Source organism: Nipponia nippon, unplaced genomic scaffold (assembly GCF_047370975.1).
Source record: "Nipponia nippon isolate SJK-2023a ecotype South Korea unplaced genomic scaffold, ASM4737097v1 scaffold_18, whole genome shotgun sequence".
Classification (NCBI taxonomy): domain Eukaryota; kingdom Metazoa; phylum Chordata; class Aves; order Pelecaniformes; family Threskiornithidae; genus Nipponia; species Nipponia nippon.
The window spans coordinates 8,984,991-9,003,603 of NW_028262334.1; the positions used below are offsets into that span (position 1 = coordinate 8,984,991).

General features: G+C 46.7%; 1 protein-coding gene across 5 annotated transcripts; it reads right to left on the reverse strand.

Annotated features, from left to right (window-relative positions):
• Positions 1–449: 449 nt before the first annotated feature.
• PGAM5 (PGAM family member 5, mitochondrial serine/threonine protein phosphatase) lies at positions 450–15,321 on the reverse strand. Of its 5 annotated transcripts, none has more exons than XR_015704175.1 (8): positions 14,169–15,275; positions 10,013–10,191; positions 8,458–8,583; positions 7,186–7,274; positions 6,724–6,854; positions 3,784–4,862; positions 2,395–2,620; positions 450–580 (listed from the first exon to the last, which is right to left on the reverse strand). XR_015704175.1 is itself a non-coding variant. In XM_087754967.1 (6 exons), the coding sequence occupies exons 1-6, from the start codon at positions 14,441–14,443 to the stop codon at positions 4,712–4,714; spliced, it is 954 nt and encodes a 317-aa protein (XP_087611093.1). In that variant the 5' UTR covers positions 14,444–15,038; the 3' UTR covers positions 3,132–4,711. The 5 variants fall into 5 exon arrangements, 3 of the variants coding, with proteins under 3 accessions (XP_087611093.1, XP_087611094.1, XP_087611095.1); XR_015704174.1 differs by having other exon boundaries at positions 6,724–6,857; positions 14,169–15,038; XM_087754967.1 differs by lacking the exons at positions 450–580; positions 2,395–2,620 and having other exon boundaries at positions 3,132–4,862; positions 6,724–6,857; positions 14,169–15,038.
• Between the last annotated feature and the right edge of the window lie 3,292 nt (positions 15,322–18,613).

Genomic DNA, 18,613 nt, shown 5'->3' on the forward strand with positions numbered 1-18,613 from the left:
TGGGTCGCCCGGAGGAAGCAAACCCTCGGCCAACAGAAATCTCACGAGGAAACGGGTGGCAGGAAGTAAAACGTTCTTCCGCGGGCGGGGGTGCTCAGCGCGCAGCGCCTGCCCGGCCCGGGTGCCGGCAGCCTGGCCGTCCCGCGGCGGGGGGAGAGCGGAAAGGAGGTGTTTAGAGCCAGCAGTGGGCCGAGACAGGTGAGCACCCACCCACACCGCACCCCCTTACGTACCTGGGTGTGCGTATGCACGTAGTTACACAGAAAACCGTGAGTCTTTGCTTGTTCTGAGGCTGTTAAAAGCACCGTGATACACCCAGTGTCTTAGTAAAGGGGCACTGTAGAAATTACTGATATTCCTTTAAATGTTAGTTTGAAGATTTAAAAAAACCCATAAACGCCATTAGCGCTTTGTTTTTTCCCCACAGCAGCTTTTAACGTTAGCAGATTTTAACAGTTATTACACAGAAGCACATCAGCAATAATGGCAGCAGATTTACCAGCAAGACACGGCAGTGGTCAGGTCCGTAATACGCGAGAGTGGTAGCCAGCGACCCGGGAGGTGGCTCCTTACTTCCCAACTGTAAAGGGAGAGGAATAAGGACTAAAAATATTTTTATTGAAATCTAAGCTTTTACTCTGTCTTTCGTCCCGACGCAGTAATGAGTTTTGTTACGGCAGTCAGTACTGCCATTCTTCAGGCCTCTAAGAACGACGTGTTTAATGACTTGTTTCGACAGCACGCCGCCGCGATTGACGGCTGCTTTTCCAAACTCAAGACAGGTTTCCGTATCAAGCTTAATGGGTGCAATGTTGAGTGAAAGAAGGCTCCCAGAACCAGAGCTCTCCAGCACTGAGCGCTCTCTAGGTTAAAAAAAAAAAGAGAAGCAAAGCCTGTCTGTGGTTTCTGATCAGAAAAGTCAGCTCTGCCGAGGCGGTGCTGGTAAAAAAGGGCTGGATTGGGACTGACTGGTGCCAGGCGGTGAGCGAGGAAGCAGGGAGCCTCCAAGCCTCTCGCCACCGCAGCGGCCGGGCTGAGTCCGGAGCGGGATGGGGTCGGTGGCTGTCGCACACCGCAGCGACTGGGCGTACGCAACCTCACGCCCTTCAGTAGGTTCACGATTTGGTACACACCTAAAAAACTGCACTTACTGCTTTTGCAAGCTTAATAGTGCCTTTTGTAACATATTTTATTAAATTCTTGTTCTTTTAGAAGTTTTTTAAAAAAAAAAGTGGCATCCACTTACTCTGGCACATAAACCACAGTTTTTCTTCTGGGCTTTCTGAGCGAACGTATTTTAATGTCTCTCTAAGTTTGATTATTTGGTGCGATAGCTCTCTGCTGTGGGAGAGCATACCTATTTTAGAAATTGGTTTTTTAAAAAAGGCTTATTTAGCTCTTTCTTTACGATTAAGCCTATTTCCAACGCGCTAGACGCGAGAAAGAGCTACGTGACGCAAAGGCCTGCCCGCCGGGGATGCTGCAGCCACCGGGGCGGGGGCCTCGGTCTTTAACAGCCATTGCAGAGACCCAGCCCCGCACCCCCAGACGTAACCTGCTGTCACAGGCGCGTGAGCGGCCTTTCCCAGGCGGCTTTTGCTGCAGCAGTCGCCGTGGTCGCAAACACCTTCTTTAGGTCCCAATTTCCTACAGTTTCAGTTTAAAGGGTTTGGGTTTTTTTTTTCTCCTTGTTTTGTTTGTTTAGTTTTGTTTTTTAAATGGTTTGATGTAAACGATGTCTTTGTCATTCTGGAGACATTCCTCACGGGTGATTTTTTGCCTAATGCCCCGGTAAAGCCCGACCGCGTGGGAAGCTGCCGCGTGCGCAGCTGCTGGTCTCCGCCCCAGCCCTTGCGCTGTCGCGCGGCGACGTTGCCCTTCTGGTAAGAGTTTGTTACAGAGCCGGGAGACGGCTACTGAGGCGCTAGTTCTTCTTCCTTTTTGTTACGCTTTGCTTTTTTTCATATTTAAATGTATACTACTGGTATGTAGGTGTAGACAGACACACGCCCCCCCCCACCCCCGACCCTTGCCTCTCACTTTGTAATTTCGTTTTGGTTTTGTCAAGAGAATATTTTTTTTTAACTGTGTTATATAATGTGCATTAGTCCAGGTGTAATGCATCTTAGGAAGTCATTTTTTAACAATACATTTACTTCAGCTATTTAAAAAAAAAAAAAAAAAGACATTTACGTAGCAATTTGTTCATGATTGTGAAGAAAGCTCTTCCACGCGGAGCCTGTGGCGACACTTTAACTCAGATTGGTATCGCTTGAATTGTGCTTTCTTGGCCAAAAGTCCACTTTTAAAGGTGCACAAGATGAGTTGTGGGTTTGGTTTGGTTTGGTTTTTTTTTTTTTAATTAGCTGTGTCATGTTAAAAATACCGACTTACCCTGCTTTCTATTAAAAAATAAATGTAGCTAAAGGTGTCACACTGGTCAGTCTGTGGGGCGTGGTGGCAAGTAGCTGGGCCGAGAACCACGAGGTGGCAAATGACTGATTTGTCCAGGCCTTACTGACACAACCGCGCGCATCCTCCGGGTGTGCGTGCACAGCGACGTTGGATCACGCCGCTGAGGAACAGTCTCGAGCTCTTTCAGAGACAGGAAGGCTGAATACTGTAAAAATGAGGTAGGTACTTCAGTTTAAAGTTCATACTTCGCCCCCCCAACTTAAGTACTGGTGCAGTCTGTAGGTGTGCGCAGAGGGGGGGGTGCGTCCCTGGGTGCCCCCCGAGAACCCGCTGCTGGCCCGGGGGTGCAGAAGGGGGTGGAGATGAGAGGGGAACGTGTGCGCGCGCACAGACAGGAAGGCAGCTTTGCCTCTCCTGTTGCGGGTGGTGGCAGGTGCCGCAGCCCCGGCCCTCCCAAACCGCCAAGCGCAAAGGGCTGCGCCCAGAGCACGGTGCTCTTGCACACTTCAGTTTCTGGAGGTGATGCTAATTAACACTGAGCTTGCTACTACTCCTGGTTTACATTTCAGCTAGGTGGAGGTAAAAGGAGTTGGTAAAGGAGCAGTTGCCCCAGGCCCGGAGGGGTGCAAAGGCTGCTCGGCTGGCAGAAACGCACAGCGCCACAGCCACCCCTACAGCAGACGGCCATGCAACTACCCCACGGGGGAGACAAGAAAGACAGACAGACCAGTGATTTTATTCAAAACCTTTAAAAAGTTAATAGACAAAAACTGATAAATTATTCTCATTGCATCAATGAGAGATACGTCATGATGGTCTCCTCTTGCCTCCACAACTCACACTACACAACAATCGTGTTTGTTCCCCACCAGCCCCCTTGTCCTTGAAACCCTCCTGATGCAGCCGTCGTGTCCCCAACAAGCCCTTAAACCTTGTCTCGCTCAGTTGTGGGCCACGATTATGTTTTATACAGCTCCAATGACGCTACATACCATTCTTGCTGGTGAGCGAACCTGCCCAACAAGTCGGTTATGTTTGCTGTCCTGTAGCACGAAGGCAGACTAGGCCTATGGTGACATTTTCCAACATTCCAGGTATTGAGTAAGTAAGTGAGCTAAGTTACTACACCGGTTCGGGTGCCTAGCAAACATCCCTCCCCTCACAACTCAACCCCAGTTCTCAGCCGCCCGCAGTCTCCCCTCGCACAAGGCAGCAGCGTCGGAGCTGTACAGAGGAGCCGCTTACAGCGCTCTGCTGGCGCTTGGCCGAGCACAGCCAGCCCACAGCCACTTCACCGTTCAGGCACCTGCAGCTTTAAGCGGCAGTTTGCTCCGCTGCTGCGGAACCTCTGACCTGCAGTATCCCTACCTTGAACTCGGCCTTGCTTCTCTGCTCTGAAAGCAAGGTATCAGCGGGTCCAAACCACTGGGAGAAGGCAGCGACGAAAGACCCTGCTCCTCAGAAATGTACGCGTCAGTAACCGGAAGCACGTGCGGAAGATCGCTGCTTTCCATCTTACTGCTACAAAGGCATTCCTGCATCCTACAGACCACGGTTTAGTTAAGGGCTTTACGAGCATTGCGCAGAGGAGCGTGAAGTACTTCCTGGGGATGGAGGAACACTTAACAGAACCAGCAGTTAATTCTAGCACCACAGCTCTGAGGCAAATGGTTTTTCACCCTCTTTGCTTTATGCTTACAACCTCCAGGCACAGTTTACAGGAGCTTTTTGGGGGCAGAAGGGAACAGTGACACAACATATACATCCTCAACAGCTTACAAAGCCCGAAGCGTTATCCCTTTGTCCTTTGAACAGCAGAATACCGTGTTTGTCACGTCTTCTGCAAGAGCTGAACCAGCTGGCTCATCTTCAGTTTTACCTGCAGTGTGATACAAGGCTGCTCCTTCCAGTTCCCCCGCCAACTGCTTTCCTGCACAAGAGAAATACCCACAGGAGCAAGCGTCCGTTACAGAACCTGGGGGCGGGGGAGGCAGGGAGGGGCAGGCGGTGCTCTCGCTGAGCACCCACAGACATTCAATCTCCGTATTCCGCAGCTCAGCTTTGAGTTTTGGGGAATACTTGAGGACCGGGCAGCTTCAGGCTTAGAAAGATTTCTTCTTTTCTGGACTGAAAGGCAGATATGAATATGTATGAAGGAGGCAAGGGGCTAAAGGACATTTTTAAGACAGCATCACACACCCCAACATAACAGATAAAAATCTAGTGGTACTGTAGCTGAATGTGCTAGTGCAAAGAGACGCGAGGCAGCTGCTGCACAGCCATCAGTTTTGCTCATTCAGGTGCGCGTGATTTTATCTGGAGGCATGAAACCTGTGTCACCCAGCGTTCGAAGCGCCACTCTTCCGTTCGGACGTATCACCAAGTGCGTTATGCTGCCGTTGTTCAGAGACATTCGCAGCCAGCCTTCTGGGGGGAACTGCAATGCTCTATTAAAAAAACAAACAAATTATTCATTCGTAAACAGACAGTTACATTAACATGCTGCTCACAGCATCACCTTCTGGTCCAGATAAGGAAAAAGAAGAAAATTGTTGGTCATTCTGCAGCTTGCAGGCAAATGCTCCCACAGTCAGCCTTGGAAAAAAATTTTCTTGCGCAATTGATGTGAAAATGCAGCACCGGTAACGGACCCGTGCCAACACTGCACTGGCATGAGCAGAGGCCAGCAGATGGGTATGATTACTGGAGACAGGATTAATTCACATCGACAGAAGGCAGAAGCTCTAACGTAGTCAGGTTGCTGGCAGTGCTCTGAGCAACCTTGTACCCAACAGGATGACAGACGGCATTGGTCCAGCTGCAGAACCACGCAGCCCTGCGCCGCTGAGGACAGGTAGAGAAGAGGGCTCAGCGCCCCAACGGCCGCCTCTGCGGACCAAAGGCGTATGTGGCAAAGAGCACGCTTTTAGGCACTATTTTAGGTTTGTAACACCAGAGAGAAGAGGCAGTGAGAGAGGAGTCATTCTACTTGCCTGTACATGCCCATGGAAGGAATTCACCAGAACTACTTTCCATCAGCTATACAGTTCCCCAGAAGGGGCAAGAAAAAAGTTCCTTGCACTTTTCTTAGCAACACAGTATCACAGCTTGTCTCCAGCTGCTCTGAAATTCCTACCTGAACAGCCTCAGGAGTTCAGTCAATTGTAGTCAACAGCTGGAGAAAACATTAAGTTGTCTGAAACACCTTTTGCCTCAGATACTGAGGAATAACTTGGTTTGGCTCTATGACAGTCTTTTAGAAGACTAAGAAATTAAGTAACGGCTACAGTCCAGGCAGGTTCAAAGGGAACGCTACACGGATTGTGTTCAATTGTGGTACCAGATAGCCTGGAATGGAAGGCACAGAAGAGAAGTTAAAAAGAAGAGGGAAGAAACAGCAAAGAGAAAAAGTATACAGCTATTTCAGAAAAAGCCTGGGTAGCAGCAAGATGATCTCTTCTGGCACAGGGAAGGATATTCTGTTTACCTGATCAATAACACTAAGTATAGCAATTTTGAAGAGCTCTAAATCAGTGCACAGAGCAGACAGGCTAGCGTTTAACTAGCTCAGCTAAATAAAGCTAACTGAAATTGTTGTAGGTATTGATCAGATTAAAGTTTAATCACATCTGTCCTGCTGAAGACAAATTATCTTACAGACAGTGCTTTGTTGATAGTGAAGAGGAATAAAACGGACTCGGCTGACTGGATACAGAGACGGGCAAAGATCCAGAACTGGTTTCTCCTTCATGAACAACCTTGATGTTAGCGGAAAGATCCACCCTCCCCTCTAATCCCATACTGGATGTTACTGCAAAAACACACTAATACAACTTGAACGTAATACAAAAATTTCCATTAGTAAAGAATTCCCCAAACTAAATCAATCTTTCATTGTGTAAGAAAGATCAAACTGACATCACCTCAAAAAGACACATCCAGTCAGATGCTCTATTTGTTGTCTTTTCCAACAGTCCACACAAGCACTGTCCTCAGGTTTACAGGAAGCAGAAGCATGTGGTATTAGAGAGACTGTTCAGATGTACAAAAAGGTTTCGAGTCTCACCGATTTAGCCATTTTCACTTTAGAATTAGAATGGAAGTGTTCTAATTCTCAAATTTGTCCTCTATCTGCAAATTAATCCTGTGATGAAATTGCAGAAGCAGCTGCTCACAATGCAGGACTGATCTGCAGCCACTTCCGACAAGCCAAATCAACACACCTCCTCGCTCAGCGGTGCCATACGCCAACACTATTTCAGTAAAACTGTGACCTTTTAAAGAATGAACATGCAACCCAACACCTACCTGCACACGATGTAGCGGATCACGTTGGCGTGGCAGACAAAGATCTCGTAGCTGTCTTCTTCCTGCTTCGCATCAGCTCTATGAATGAAGTTTCGAAAAGCAGCCTCAATTCGAGCTCCATCTTCGTAATACTGCTAATGGCACAGAGTTCAGAATTAAACACCGCTCGGAGCAGCAAGTGCCACTGTCTGCATTTGCAGATGGGCTGCGTCTTCTAAAGAGTTCTTCTTCACAGGGATGCACACTGGAGGCTGAACTAATACTTAAGGATTGTAGGTTATTTTAACTGTTCCGTACACTTACTGGGGAGGAGAAAAGTATGCAATTACCTAAGGTCTGTGATGAAAAGCATCAGCTCAGACACTGCAAGTTATCACTACAGTCAATATAAAGCATACATAAAAAACCCCAAAGCAAATACAGGGAAAAAAAAAAACCAACAAACTTTAAGTAAAAAGTTACCACAGCTTCTGGTTTCCAGTGAGAGACTGGGGGGTCTGGTTCTATAGGTGCTCCCTCTCTCAGCAGATCAGTACTAATTTTTTTGACTCCTGAAATATTAAATACACATTCAGAAAGGAGTTGTTACTTCACCTGCCACTGCAAACAGGCCCACAATTCTACAATCGATACTTTTTTTCAGATTCTTTCTTCAAGGAAGTCTTCCTCTCCTTCCTAAAGGCCATTTCAGCCTACACACTTCCTACCAAGGGGTGTGAATCTCTCCAACACAACTGTTTTGTCATCAGCAAGACGAAGTTTATTCCAGCTGAGAGCAGCCGAACCAGCTTGGCATAGCAAGCTGAGTCTTCCCAGTCTGCTGCACTTTGAAGAAATGCACTTGCAAGGATGTTAATCTAAAGCTGTATGCCAGTTAATTCTTACTGCTCATTAATGTTAATGATACACTTTTGATATTTAATATTTATATTACTATTTTAATATCTTACTCTGAGAAAGGAAAGATGGTTTGGGGGGGGGGGGGTGTTCAGTTTTTTTCGGTTTGTTGGTTTGGGGGTTTTTTTTGAGGCAGCACATTTAAGAAAACAAACACGGAATGGGTAAGAGAACTGACATTCAGCTAGTCATACCTGAATATCTGCTAAAATACCAGACAGAATTATGTATAGTCAAATATCTTTAGATTCTAGTACGTCTGAACAGCAGGAGGGGGAAAAAACAAACAAACCAACAATAAACCAAAACAAAACCACCAAAAACCCCACAACAACCCCAAACCCATAGAAACAAAGCACCCACATTAAAAAACCCCTACATCTTTGTGAGCACGCCACACCTTCCCCTGCGCAGGGGACAGCACAGCACACAAGGGCCTGTTAACGAACCCAGCAAGCACCGCTACAAGAACTGGAGTTCGTGATCCTCCTCGCTCCTGCGCTGTTGCCCCGAGACCGAGGGCTGAGCCAGTCCTGATGACCTCTGACTGTGCTTTACAAACTGCACAAGAGAAGAGCAACCAGCAGAGCTCTCATGCACAGCAGTACATGCAGGCAGCACCTAGCCACTCGGAGGGGCAGATCCCTCTTGTATTTTTAAAGATGAGCTGGAAACAAGCAGAATTAGCGGTTGTTCGTTTCTTTATAAATATAGACATATTCACACAGGGCTGGAAGTTGGCTAAATAACATCTCAACCTTAAGGACAAGCTTAGAATTCTACTGGAAGCAGTTTTAAGGATCAGAAGACAACAAAAAATTAAGGGAAGTCACTTACCTGGGAGATGTTTGCTTATAATTTCAGTTGTTTCAGTTGCTCTAGTCATGGAGGAGTGAATAATCTGATCAAATTTTAATCCCAAGCTTGCCAGCCTGTGCCCGGTCAGTTCAGCCTGCTCTCGACCTTAAAAATTATATTCATTATATAAATTGGTGACACTCATGTAAGCGCCTCACACAAACTACCAAAAAAATTGTCCAGTAGACATAAAAGGTCTCCACCAATGTCAGGTTTTTTCCTTTCAAAAAGTAATTGGAAAACATTTTTACCAGAGTCACTACTTATTCAGATCAAGCTTACTGCCTGGACAATTTTAAGTCGTATTTCCATCGGCAGGAAGAATTAGTTGGTTTCTTTTTTTAATTAAAAAAAAAAAAAACAAACAAAAAACCTATCTCAAAACTTATTCAGAGACTTTCACTGAAGTATTCAATATCCCTGCTAGGCCCATCCCAAGGGAGCCACTTCCAATAAACGGTAGTGCTGACCCAAGCCATCTGCCATCTCTGTGTTCGGGGAGCACAGAAGAGGAGACGGCGTCAAACAGATCCACTCAGACCTGACAGTGCGTTTTTCATAAAGGCAACATCATCCTGGAAGAGTTAAGAACCACAGCACTCGGATATCCTAGGGAAGGTTTTATTCCATCTTTCAGGTAGGTGAAAGGACAACAGTTTACCTAACTTACCCAAGGCACAGGACGAGACAGGATTAAGATTATACTTTGTTACCACTTTACCTGAAATTAGCATTTCACTCCTGTTTGCACACTGGTGATTGAGACTTGGAGCAAAAAAAAAAGGCGTTTATACTAAACATTTGGCAGCAGACTTCCAAAACCTCAAGCAGCACTGCACAACAATTCTTCCCCCCTCAAAAGAGTGTTGGCATACACATAATCAAGAAAGTGTCCGCTGCTTTTTAAGTATACCATTAAAATAATACTAATTAACATTTGAGACCTAGTCACAGGATCAATGAATTAAGATTAACACAGACAGAAGTCGTCCTCATTTCATGTAACTGATTAGCAGTATTCCCAGAAACAGTGCTTAGTAGCAAAAGTGAAATGTATTTAATTATAAAGGCTCCAACTGACAGGAAAGTCAGAGGTATTTTTTTTTTAATAAATCAGCAAATTAACTAACAGAAACACAAACCACCTTTTAAGAGAAATCTATCCCAAAGTTAGTCATGGAGCTAAGTTTAAAAGCTTAGCCTTGGGGAATTATGCCAGCTAGCATGACAATTTGCTCAAGCAACCTGAAGATAACTGGCAATTTCCTTTGTGAAGTTTCTTTACAACTGTGTGTGTTTAGAACTCTGTAAAGCACCTTTTAACGTTTGGATTTAGAGGATCAAAAATGGGAAAAAAACCCAAAACAACTTACTCATGACATCTTTCTGCCACAAAGAATCCAGAAAGTGGATTAAGGTTTGGCAGCGAGACCCAGAACAGAGCTGAGTTACTGACCTGTACTCATCAGGACAGCAGCACGTAAAAACCAATTTTCTCAAAATGCAAAGGTATGATGCTTCTAGTAATACATACCAAGCGGGGTCAGAGTTCTGTCTTTATCAGCCCGGCCATCCAGATTATATTGAGAATGACGGATAAGGAATATGTGCCTGGTGGCTTTTGCTTTGCAGTGATCCAAGCGCGAGGCAAGCTCTTCTTCCCCAGTTTCTTCATTTTTCTTTTTGAGGTTGATCAGAGCCAGTGGTTCACGTCTAAACAAACACATTTAAAACGTCATTTTTAGATAGGGGAGACTAAAAGGCAGAGGAATTTTACAGATGGGTAGTCTTGCCTTAGTTCTAGATATAGCTGAAGTACTAAAATCGACTATTGAGCCATTTATATCACAAGACTGATTCAAACCCTTGTGCAAGGGCTATAAATAAAAGCCTGCATTAAAAAACCCAAAAGTTAATGCCATAGGTTAAAGGTGTAACTGACACAGATAAATTTGCTGTTTAGCGACAGCCACCTCTCAATTAATTCTTGAGGGAAAAAAGCAACAAACACAAAAGTTAAATCCTAATGCAAACAGATGGTGGACACTAAAACACATGAACGCTACAGTCTGTCTGGACAAGAAGATTATAAACACTATCAGAGACTTTATGTTTGAATTCCCATCGATTCAATAGTTGTTCTTGGGATTTTCACTGATTTTTAGTCACAGGTACAATGGTAACTTTTTGGACAAGAAAAACTAACCATGAATGATACCCAGGACAAGAGGAAGAGGTGTTGACTGATCGTAAAGGAAAAAGTGTTCCATATCTAAAAGGCCCTGTGGTAACACCTACAAAATTTGCACTTTATCAATCACATTTACATTAAACGACTAAAAAACCCACCCCCAACAATATCCTAGGAAGACTCCAACTTTCTGCAGTGCACGTTGAGAATTATTTTGTGCTTTAAACTAGGTCACACCAGCTCTCTCCAGCAACGCTTTTTTATTTTTCAGCCTGGAGTGTTTATTTATCCTTTCATCTTTTTCATCACTCTCTCCCCTCGTGCCACTTTAATCTTTCTTCCGCTTTGTCACCCTGCTCACTGGTCTCCCTTTCTGCATACCATAACCTTCCCTCCTGCACATCACCCAGACAGCTGAGCCAGCTCCTCAAGAGGAGGCCGGGCACAGAGGATCTTCCCCTGCCTCCCCCAGGATCACAGATTATGCCACAGCTTTCCCGCTGCTGACACCAACAGCGCAGTAGCAGCAGCAGCAGCCCCGTCCAAACCTTCCACAGCTCAGTCTTCTGGTCCCCCCGCCGCCCCACTAATACAAATCCTTTGCTATGTCTCTCCACCTCGGAGCGTAAATCCTCTCCCTTGATCTCATACCTAAAGAACTTTATTTAATTCATACCAGGCCTCACTTCTTCCATTATTATAATTAAACTTGTTTCTTTATTTGTTTATATATTTTTTAATCAGGAATGTAATTTCTATTCTAGTTTGAGACAAAGTAACGTGGACATAGAAAATTGCTGCTTCACATACCTATTTCTACAGTTCACAGCCAGACTGGCTTTAAAAAGCCCTGCATCCATTTTGCTTTAGTAAAGACATGACTTCTATTAAACAGTCAGGCTTAGCACATTCCTTAAGCTGTTAACAAAGTTCAGCAAGGCATTAAAAATGAAAGAATAATCCAATAACAAGGAGTTTCATTGCAATTTCACAGGATATTTCTTTGATTCAGTAGAAACTATACTGCTGGAAAGACACATTAGGAAAATAGAAAAAATGCCTGAAAAATTCAAGCACTTTACTTGTAGAGTAACGTAGGGATTAGTTCATCCCACGGCAGAAACACCTAACAAGAAATGCCTGAGTGAAAGCCCTGCCCTCTCCCCCCACCACCTCTGCAGTTACTCGATGGTAACATGCGCTTTGAAAAGCAACAGATGCTTTAACAAGTCACGAGAAGATAACCAAGCTTAACAATATTTGTAGCATAAGCTAGTTTTAGAAAGTTTATGAGCAGGAAAACTTTTAATACCGCTAAGACTTAAGTAGGTTCTTTCAGGCTGCTGACACTCAGAAACTGACAAATGCAGTTTTCTGTATTCCCTTATAAAAAAAAAAAAAAATCACCCCAGATCGTGGCTGGACAGAACTTTGCTAAAAAGGAATGGCAACGTCAGGGACCATCTTTAAACCTAACAAAGCAAAAGTATCCCTTAATCCGTGACTGTGCCCTTTTCACCTTTCTTCCAGGAAGCCCTGCATGTCACTGAAACGTATCAGTCAGCCTAACAAATGTTTTAATGCTTGTAACATACTTCAAAATCCAGACATTTCTAGTTTTATTTCTGATAAAACTATTTGCAAGAACCACTCAGAAAATACAGGAAGGTACCTGATGCCCAGAAATTCAGACAATAATTCAAAGCTTCCCCTTCCCCAAGCCTTCCAGTTAACAGAAGCTTAATTAGAACAGCTTTCAGATGAAGTATCTTACATGAATGAAACTATATCTAGTCTTCTCCAAGAACTGAGCTGTACAATTCCTGCACAAGTGGCACAGACCAATGCAACATCCTTTGTGTAGCAGCAGACCAGATCAATAGCAAGTCTGAAAACAAGATACTTGCCTTCTTTTGTTTCAAACTTGAAAAGCCATCAGCTGTTAAGAGTATTGTAATATCTGGTTATTTGCTCACGACGCGACTTTGTAAATCATTCCCTGCCCTAAAGAGAAGTGGTCAGATGCTCTGTGTATTTATGAGCCATCTAACAACTTTACACATTAAGTGTTTCTGCCAACGTCATCCAAAAATCAAAACCAAGACTTCAACCAGGTATAGCCAAAGCCATGCCTCGCCAATTGGTAGACACCAAGCAGCAGAAAACTAAAATCGATCTGTGATAATATATTTACATAATACGCTTCCACTGTTTGCACACTGTGATGAATGGTGGGTCATACAGTACACTACCCTTAACTGCTATTAAACGTTATCTAGCTATATTTGTGCAGGCAACTGTGACAGCTACATCAGTTATAGCACAATCTCTGCTTCCTGAATTGGTAATAAAAAATAAATGTAATTTACACGAATCTGAAAGTACTTTAGAACCCCTGAAGAAAATCAACCATTTAGCAGAACCAGAAAGGCCTGGACCCACAGTTAAACAAGCAGCTTTAGCACCTCCCTCAATGTAACTGTGTATAACCAAGTATAACCTTACTTAATGAAAGTTTTATTTTTATAATTAGGGTGCGCATAGGCCTATTTATATGAGCATTTGATTCTGTAGCATCTCAAAAATCAAACCAGGATGCATTATAAAATAAAAATCGGTTAGCGCTTAAGTTTGGATTTACTGTGATTAAACTAGAGCCTGACCTAAGTCTCCCTGGGGAGATAATTCTACCAGACAGAAGCTAAATGAGCCAAAGCTCAATACGTACATTTGCACGTTCTAATTAAACAATCAGAAAAAACGTAGTTAACCCTTGGGCGAGTGTATTTCAATACCATGAAGAACACAACTAAGTTAGGGTCAATGCAACATTTCCTTTACAAGGGTTTCAGAACACTAACTTGCAGTTTTCCGGTCAACATAAGCAGCAGGCCTAACACACACTCGCACTTGCAAACGTTCTTCATCCACACAGGTGCTGTTACTAAACAGAAACATCCTGGTGTAGAGGCAAGGCAATGCTGAGACGGTTACACCGCCTTAAAAACAACCCGGCACCCCTTCTCCACAGCGCTCACGTTCACCACAAACCTCCGGCTTTGCGACCTCGCTGGATGAAAGGACTGGAACGAAGGGACCCGCACGCCTTTCGCCTTTCCAGAGGGGAACGTCTCCGGGCTGTCCAGGACAGCACAGGGCGAAGGCAGCCCCCCACAGTACCCGGGCGCTCCAGAATTTGCAAGCACATCCAAGAATTCCAACCATACTCTGCTTTGACCGGCTACCACCTAAGGCTTCTCCTGCAAACGCGCCCTGCGGACTCCCGACTCGAGCCGGCGCCCGGGGCCGCTCTGTGGCCTTCCCGCCGGAGGGGCGCCCAGCCCGGCCTGCGCCCTCAGACAGCCGCCGCTCCGCGCACGGCCCCGACGGGGGGGATCCGAGGGCGGCTCCCGCCGCCTCCCCCGCGGCGCGGGGTCCCCCCGGCCCCTCACCACAGCCGCCGCCCGGCAGCGGGGGAGGGCGGCCCCGCCGCGCCTACCTGTCCCAGTTGCTGTCCCAGTAGCCGCCGGTACCGGCGGGCCTCTCGATCCAGCCGGGGGCCGGCGGGCAGGAGGCGGCGGCGGCGGCGGGCGGCAGCAGCAGCAACCCCGGCGGCGCCGCGGAGGCGGAGGGAACGGCGGCGGCGGAGCCCCCCGGCCGCGGCTCGGCGTCGCTGCCGCGGGCCGGCTGCTTGCCCACGGCGACGGCGGAGAAGAGGACGGAGCCGCCCGCCAGCCCGCAGGCGGCCAGCGCCAAGGCGCGGCGGAACGACATGGCGCGGGCGGCGGGCCGCGTGCCCCCTCAGCCCCGGCGCCGAGCGCTCCGCGCCGCCCCGCCCCGGACGGAGCGCGGCGTGGGGCAAGATTCCTCCGCGAAGGCGCCCGGCGCCGGGCGGGAGCACGGGGCGCCCGCGGCCCGGCCCGGCCCCCCTCGCTCGGCCGCGGGGCCCGAGGCGCTCGGGCGGGGACCGGGGGCGGCCGCAGGACGGGGGGCCCGGGCCGCGGGCCGGTGCTCCGGGCAGCCCGAGCTCAGCCTGCCGCGGCCGCGCTGCCCGGGCTGACGGCGGCGCCGGGGCAGCGGGCTGAGCCTGCCCGGCCGGTCCAAAACCGGTTTCTGCCCCAGCCGGGTCACCGGGAGCGCGGCAGGGGCTGGGCAGGGAGACCGCCCGCAGCCCCGCCTGGTTTTAAGCACTGGGTTCCTGGCGCTGGAAACCGTGAACCTGGGTTCTGGGAAATGGGAGCGGCTCGGCGGCGCTGGGCTGGCTTGCGGCGGGGCTGGGCTGGCTTGCGGCGGCGCTGGGCGTCCCCGTCCCCCGGCGGAGAGGAGCGGCGCGGGGCCCCCGCTTGCCTGGGCGCCGCCCCGCGCTGCCCGAGGCGGCTCCGTTGCGGGGCCCGGTCTGAGCTGAGCGCCAGCAGCGTCGCGCTGTGCAGAAGCAGCTCCGTGCTCAGACCGGAACGTTATCAGCTGCGGGTCAGCCAGGGCCCTGTCTTAACCTCGCAACAGGGCCTTGGGGAAAGAGACGCAGAACAGAGCCCCTTTTTTCTGAGCTGACATCCGAAATTCAGCACTGATTCCCACCCGTTAAATTCAGCAGTTTGCAAATGGTGACAGAAATGCTATTGAATCTGAGCCGGGATGCTGGCAGATTTTAGAGATGCCATTATTCAGCCTTTGCATATTTAATTATGCATTCTTATAATTCCCATCCACCTGTTCAAGCTTCGCCTTCCTACCCACATTCCCCGCACTACAAATTGCACTATTTGTGTTATTCCACTGATAGGCCAGCTGGGTAGACGGTTCCCAACAGCCAGATTTCAATCGGCATGAGTGACTCCAAAAAAACCTGAAAATGGAGTCCGTTGCCTGCCCCAGCAGACAGAGCCCTGTTCTGCTTCCCCACAGGCGCCTTTGTCCTGCGGGAACTACAGCAGAGCTACAAGGACGCTCCGCTGCCCAGCATAAAAGAGTCTTTGCTGAAGAAGTTAACCCACTTGCCAGCGTTCCCAGCCAGGTGTCTTTCCCCCGTCACCACGTTGCATCTCTGCCTGACGCACGCGTGGTGCGGAGCGCCGATCCGGCTGTGCCGCGGGTCCTGTGGCTCTGGGACATGGCACAGACCCGCAGTGGCCCCCAGGCACCAGACAAGTGAGTCAGAGGGAACCCTGATGGAAATCTGCTACGGCTGGGTGGTCTCCCTCCTTCATCCTTCTTGCCTGCCTCATTCTCTATATTTAAGGTACTCAGCTTTCTGTTTCTTCTCATATAGCTTTAAATTTTTAATTTGATTCTTTAGTTTATCTTGGAAGTATTAGCCTTTACCATAGAGGCAGGTGTGTGTGTTTATACTGTATTTATACTGTATTTATACTGTGTATATTCTTTCTTATTAAGAGCCCAAAAGGAAAAAGTTTATTTTCAAACCTTCACATCCAATTCCTCATAAATAGCACAGTTCATTTCCCCTGGCTTCCTGCAAATGACTTCTAACTCTTCTCTCCCCGTAATGCCTTTTCTCATTTATCCCTCATAACACTCATTCTCCATTAACTGCCCCACTTGTATCCTACCTCTTCCCCTGCAGCCTGCCCTCTAACCCGAATCCCAGCTGCCGTATTTGACCTCCAACAACTCACAACAGAAGGAAAAAACTGCACCAGATACCGTCACTTACCTGGGGACAGGGACAGGCTGAAGCTGGATGGGACAAATACTACAATTCCTGATAAATCTCTCAATTGCTTGAACTGAATTCTAAAACCATACGGTTCAGTTTGAATTTTCAGTGCTATTAAAGGTGCATCGATTGCACAAATAATCTGACACTGGAGGCCAAAATCCCAGCATAGACACAGGCAAGCTTCCTGGGGCGTGACAGTGGCACCGCTTACACCAGGCCTGAGCTCCACTCACCGCCAGAAAAGTCTGCGACTGTTGTTAAGCAACAATCAAAATTGTTCCCTCAGCAAAAATGTATTGCTGAACATCTGGGCAATCTCGTTGTGCTAGAAAATGCAAACGGATAATACTGTTTACCTCAGTGCTGCATTTTGGATGTCATTCTTCTGCGACAACGCTTCACCATCAGAAATCTCCTGTGCATATGCTCACATTCTGCAGTTTATTTTTGCTTGGCTTAGGTACTAATGCACTTAACAATTTATGTGCAAAGGTCTTTTGAGATTTTCTTAGATTTTACTCAGTAAGACCAAAAATGTTATTTTTAATTAGATTATAGTTACCATTTTGTAACACTTGCAATTCAATTAGGTTAAAAAAAAACTAAAAATCATTTGTTGAAAGTTACTACTAGCATGAATATACAGTCCTGCATTACATTAATAACTACTTAATTTCTTGCTCTTTTTTGTATATATATTCATATTGCTACTGTTCTAATCCAGTTTTATTGTGTTTTATTTCATCTGTGAGCAGAAAATCCATCTAAGAGGATAACAGCCCACTAATGGAATTATTCTGTTAGCTACAACAGCAAATGCTCGTGCTACTGATGCCACAGGTCCGGTACCCGGGGTGAGTCCCAGGGGGTTATCCCCTTTCTGTGGCTGGATGCAGAGATACCTTCACGCGAGGTGCCCGAGGTTAGGGTGGCCTCTTAACTATGTTGTGGCCAGAACAAAGCGAGGCAGAAGTCAGCAAGCCAGTACGGCTGGCAGAAAAGTCAGTACAGATGTGGCCTGACGAACAGTGTTGCTTTCCCCTGGCAGGCAGAAAAACCTCGTGGCAACAGCGGGAGCAAGGCAGCCCACAGGGTTAACTTCACCAGGAACACGAAGAACAACTGTTTTCTGTGTGGGACCTGGATCCCTACAGGGATGAGTCAGTGTTTGGGTCTTTCACCGTTAGCTACAAGGGAGAGCAAGGGCAGGTCTCTAGCCTACTATTGGCAAGCAACATTTAGGAACTTTCAGACTTTGTTTTTTTAACAGAACAATTAGAGTAATAAAGGGACATTTGAAACGAGGAAAATGTGCATTTGAAAAGCCTTTTCCATGACTCCAAGAGCATTTACTCACTGTGTATCACCTTCCCAATGTAAAAAAAAAACCAAACCAAAAAACCCCCCTGTAAATTTATGCTCTAAAGAGACAGAGAGAGAGAGAAAGGAAATATTATGTCATTTGATCCAAATGTATTCAGACATATACTGCAGACTCACTGCTGGACTTCTTAAAGGAAATATTGATGTCATCCTGGCCTGCTTCAGACCCAGCAACATTTAAATGATAAACTAGCTTAAGCTTTTGGGTTATAAAATGATGCTACTTAAGCTCACTTAGTACATTTTTTTATAGAGCAAGAGAGAATACTGCTTTTAAGCAACTTTAGTTTGTGTTAACTTGACCAGCTAAACAAATAAAAGATTTTGAAGCAGATACTGGCTTCCTGACCATATCTGACCACGTCACTGAAGGGTAAGCACAACCACGCAAGTACTGCGTTGGTTAAATACAGCGCAAAATTTAGGGAGATTTTGGCATGAAAGCAAGTCTACATATATATATGTTAGCAGTGATTCAGATCCTGAATTTGATCGAGGTGTTGTGAATCACCCACTAGAGGATCCTTCGGATCTCTTTTTGCCAGACAAAAATGAGAGAGGAGCTCATTTAGGATGAAAGGCTTGTCCTCTTCCCCAGCCACACTCTCTATAAGCGTATTTAAAAGTAGGCTTCACCTTATCTAGAGCATAGAAAGTCTTTGTATCCTGAAAGATTAATCCATTTCTTAATTTTACACTCCTAGTCACTATCTTTCTAACTGAAGCAGACGATTGAAAAGAATTTCTTTAATAACACTGGGTATCACTAGTAAACTGAAGTATCTCAAATACAGCTGTAAAGAACTGCTCTTCTTTCCTGGGACTGAATCTCTTTCCTTACTCCTTTAGTGAGGAGTAAGCCTCTTTAGTACACTGCGACT

Excerpts from the sequence above, each read along its gene's own strand:
- PGAM5 (XM_087754967.1), bottom strand. The coding sequence starts at position 14,443 with ATGTCGTTCCGCCGCGCCTTGGCGCTGGCCGCCTGCGGGCTGGCGGGC. Across the intron at positions 8,584-10,012 it reads CAGAACTCTGACCCCGCTTG|GTCGAGAGCAGGCTGAACTG; the intron begins GTATGTATTACT and ends ATAATTTTTAAG. Across the intron at positions 7,275-8,457 it reads TATAAGCAAACATCTCCCAG|GAGTCAAAAAAATTAGTACT; the intron begins GTAAGTGACTTC and ends TTAATATTTCAG.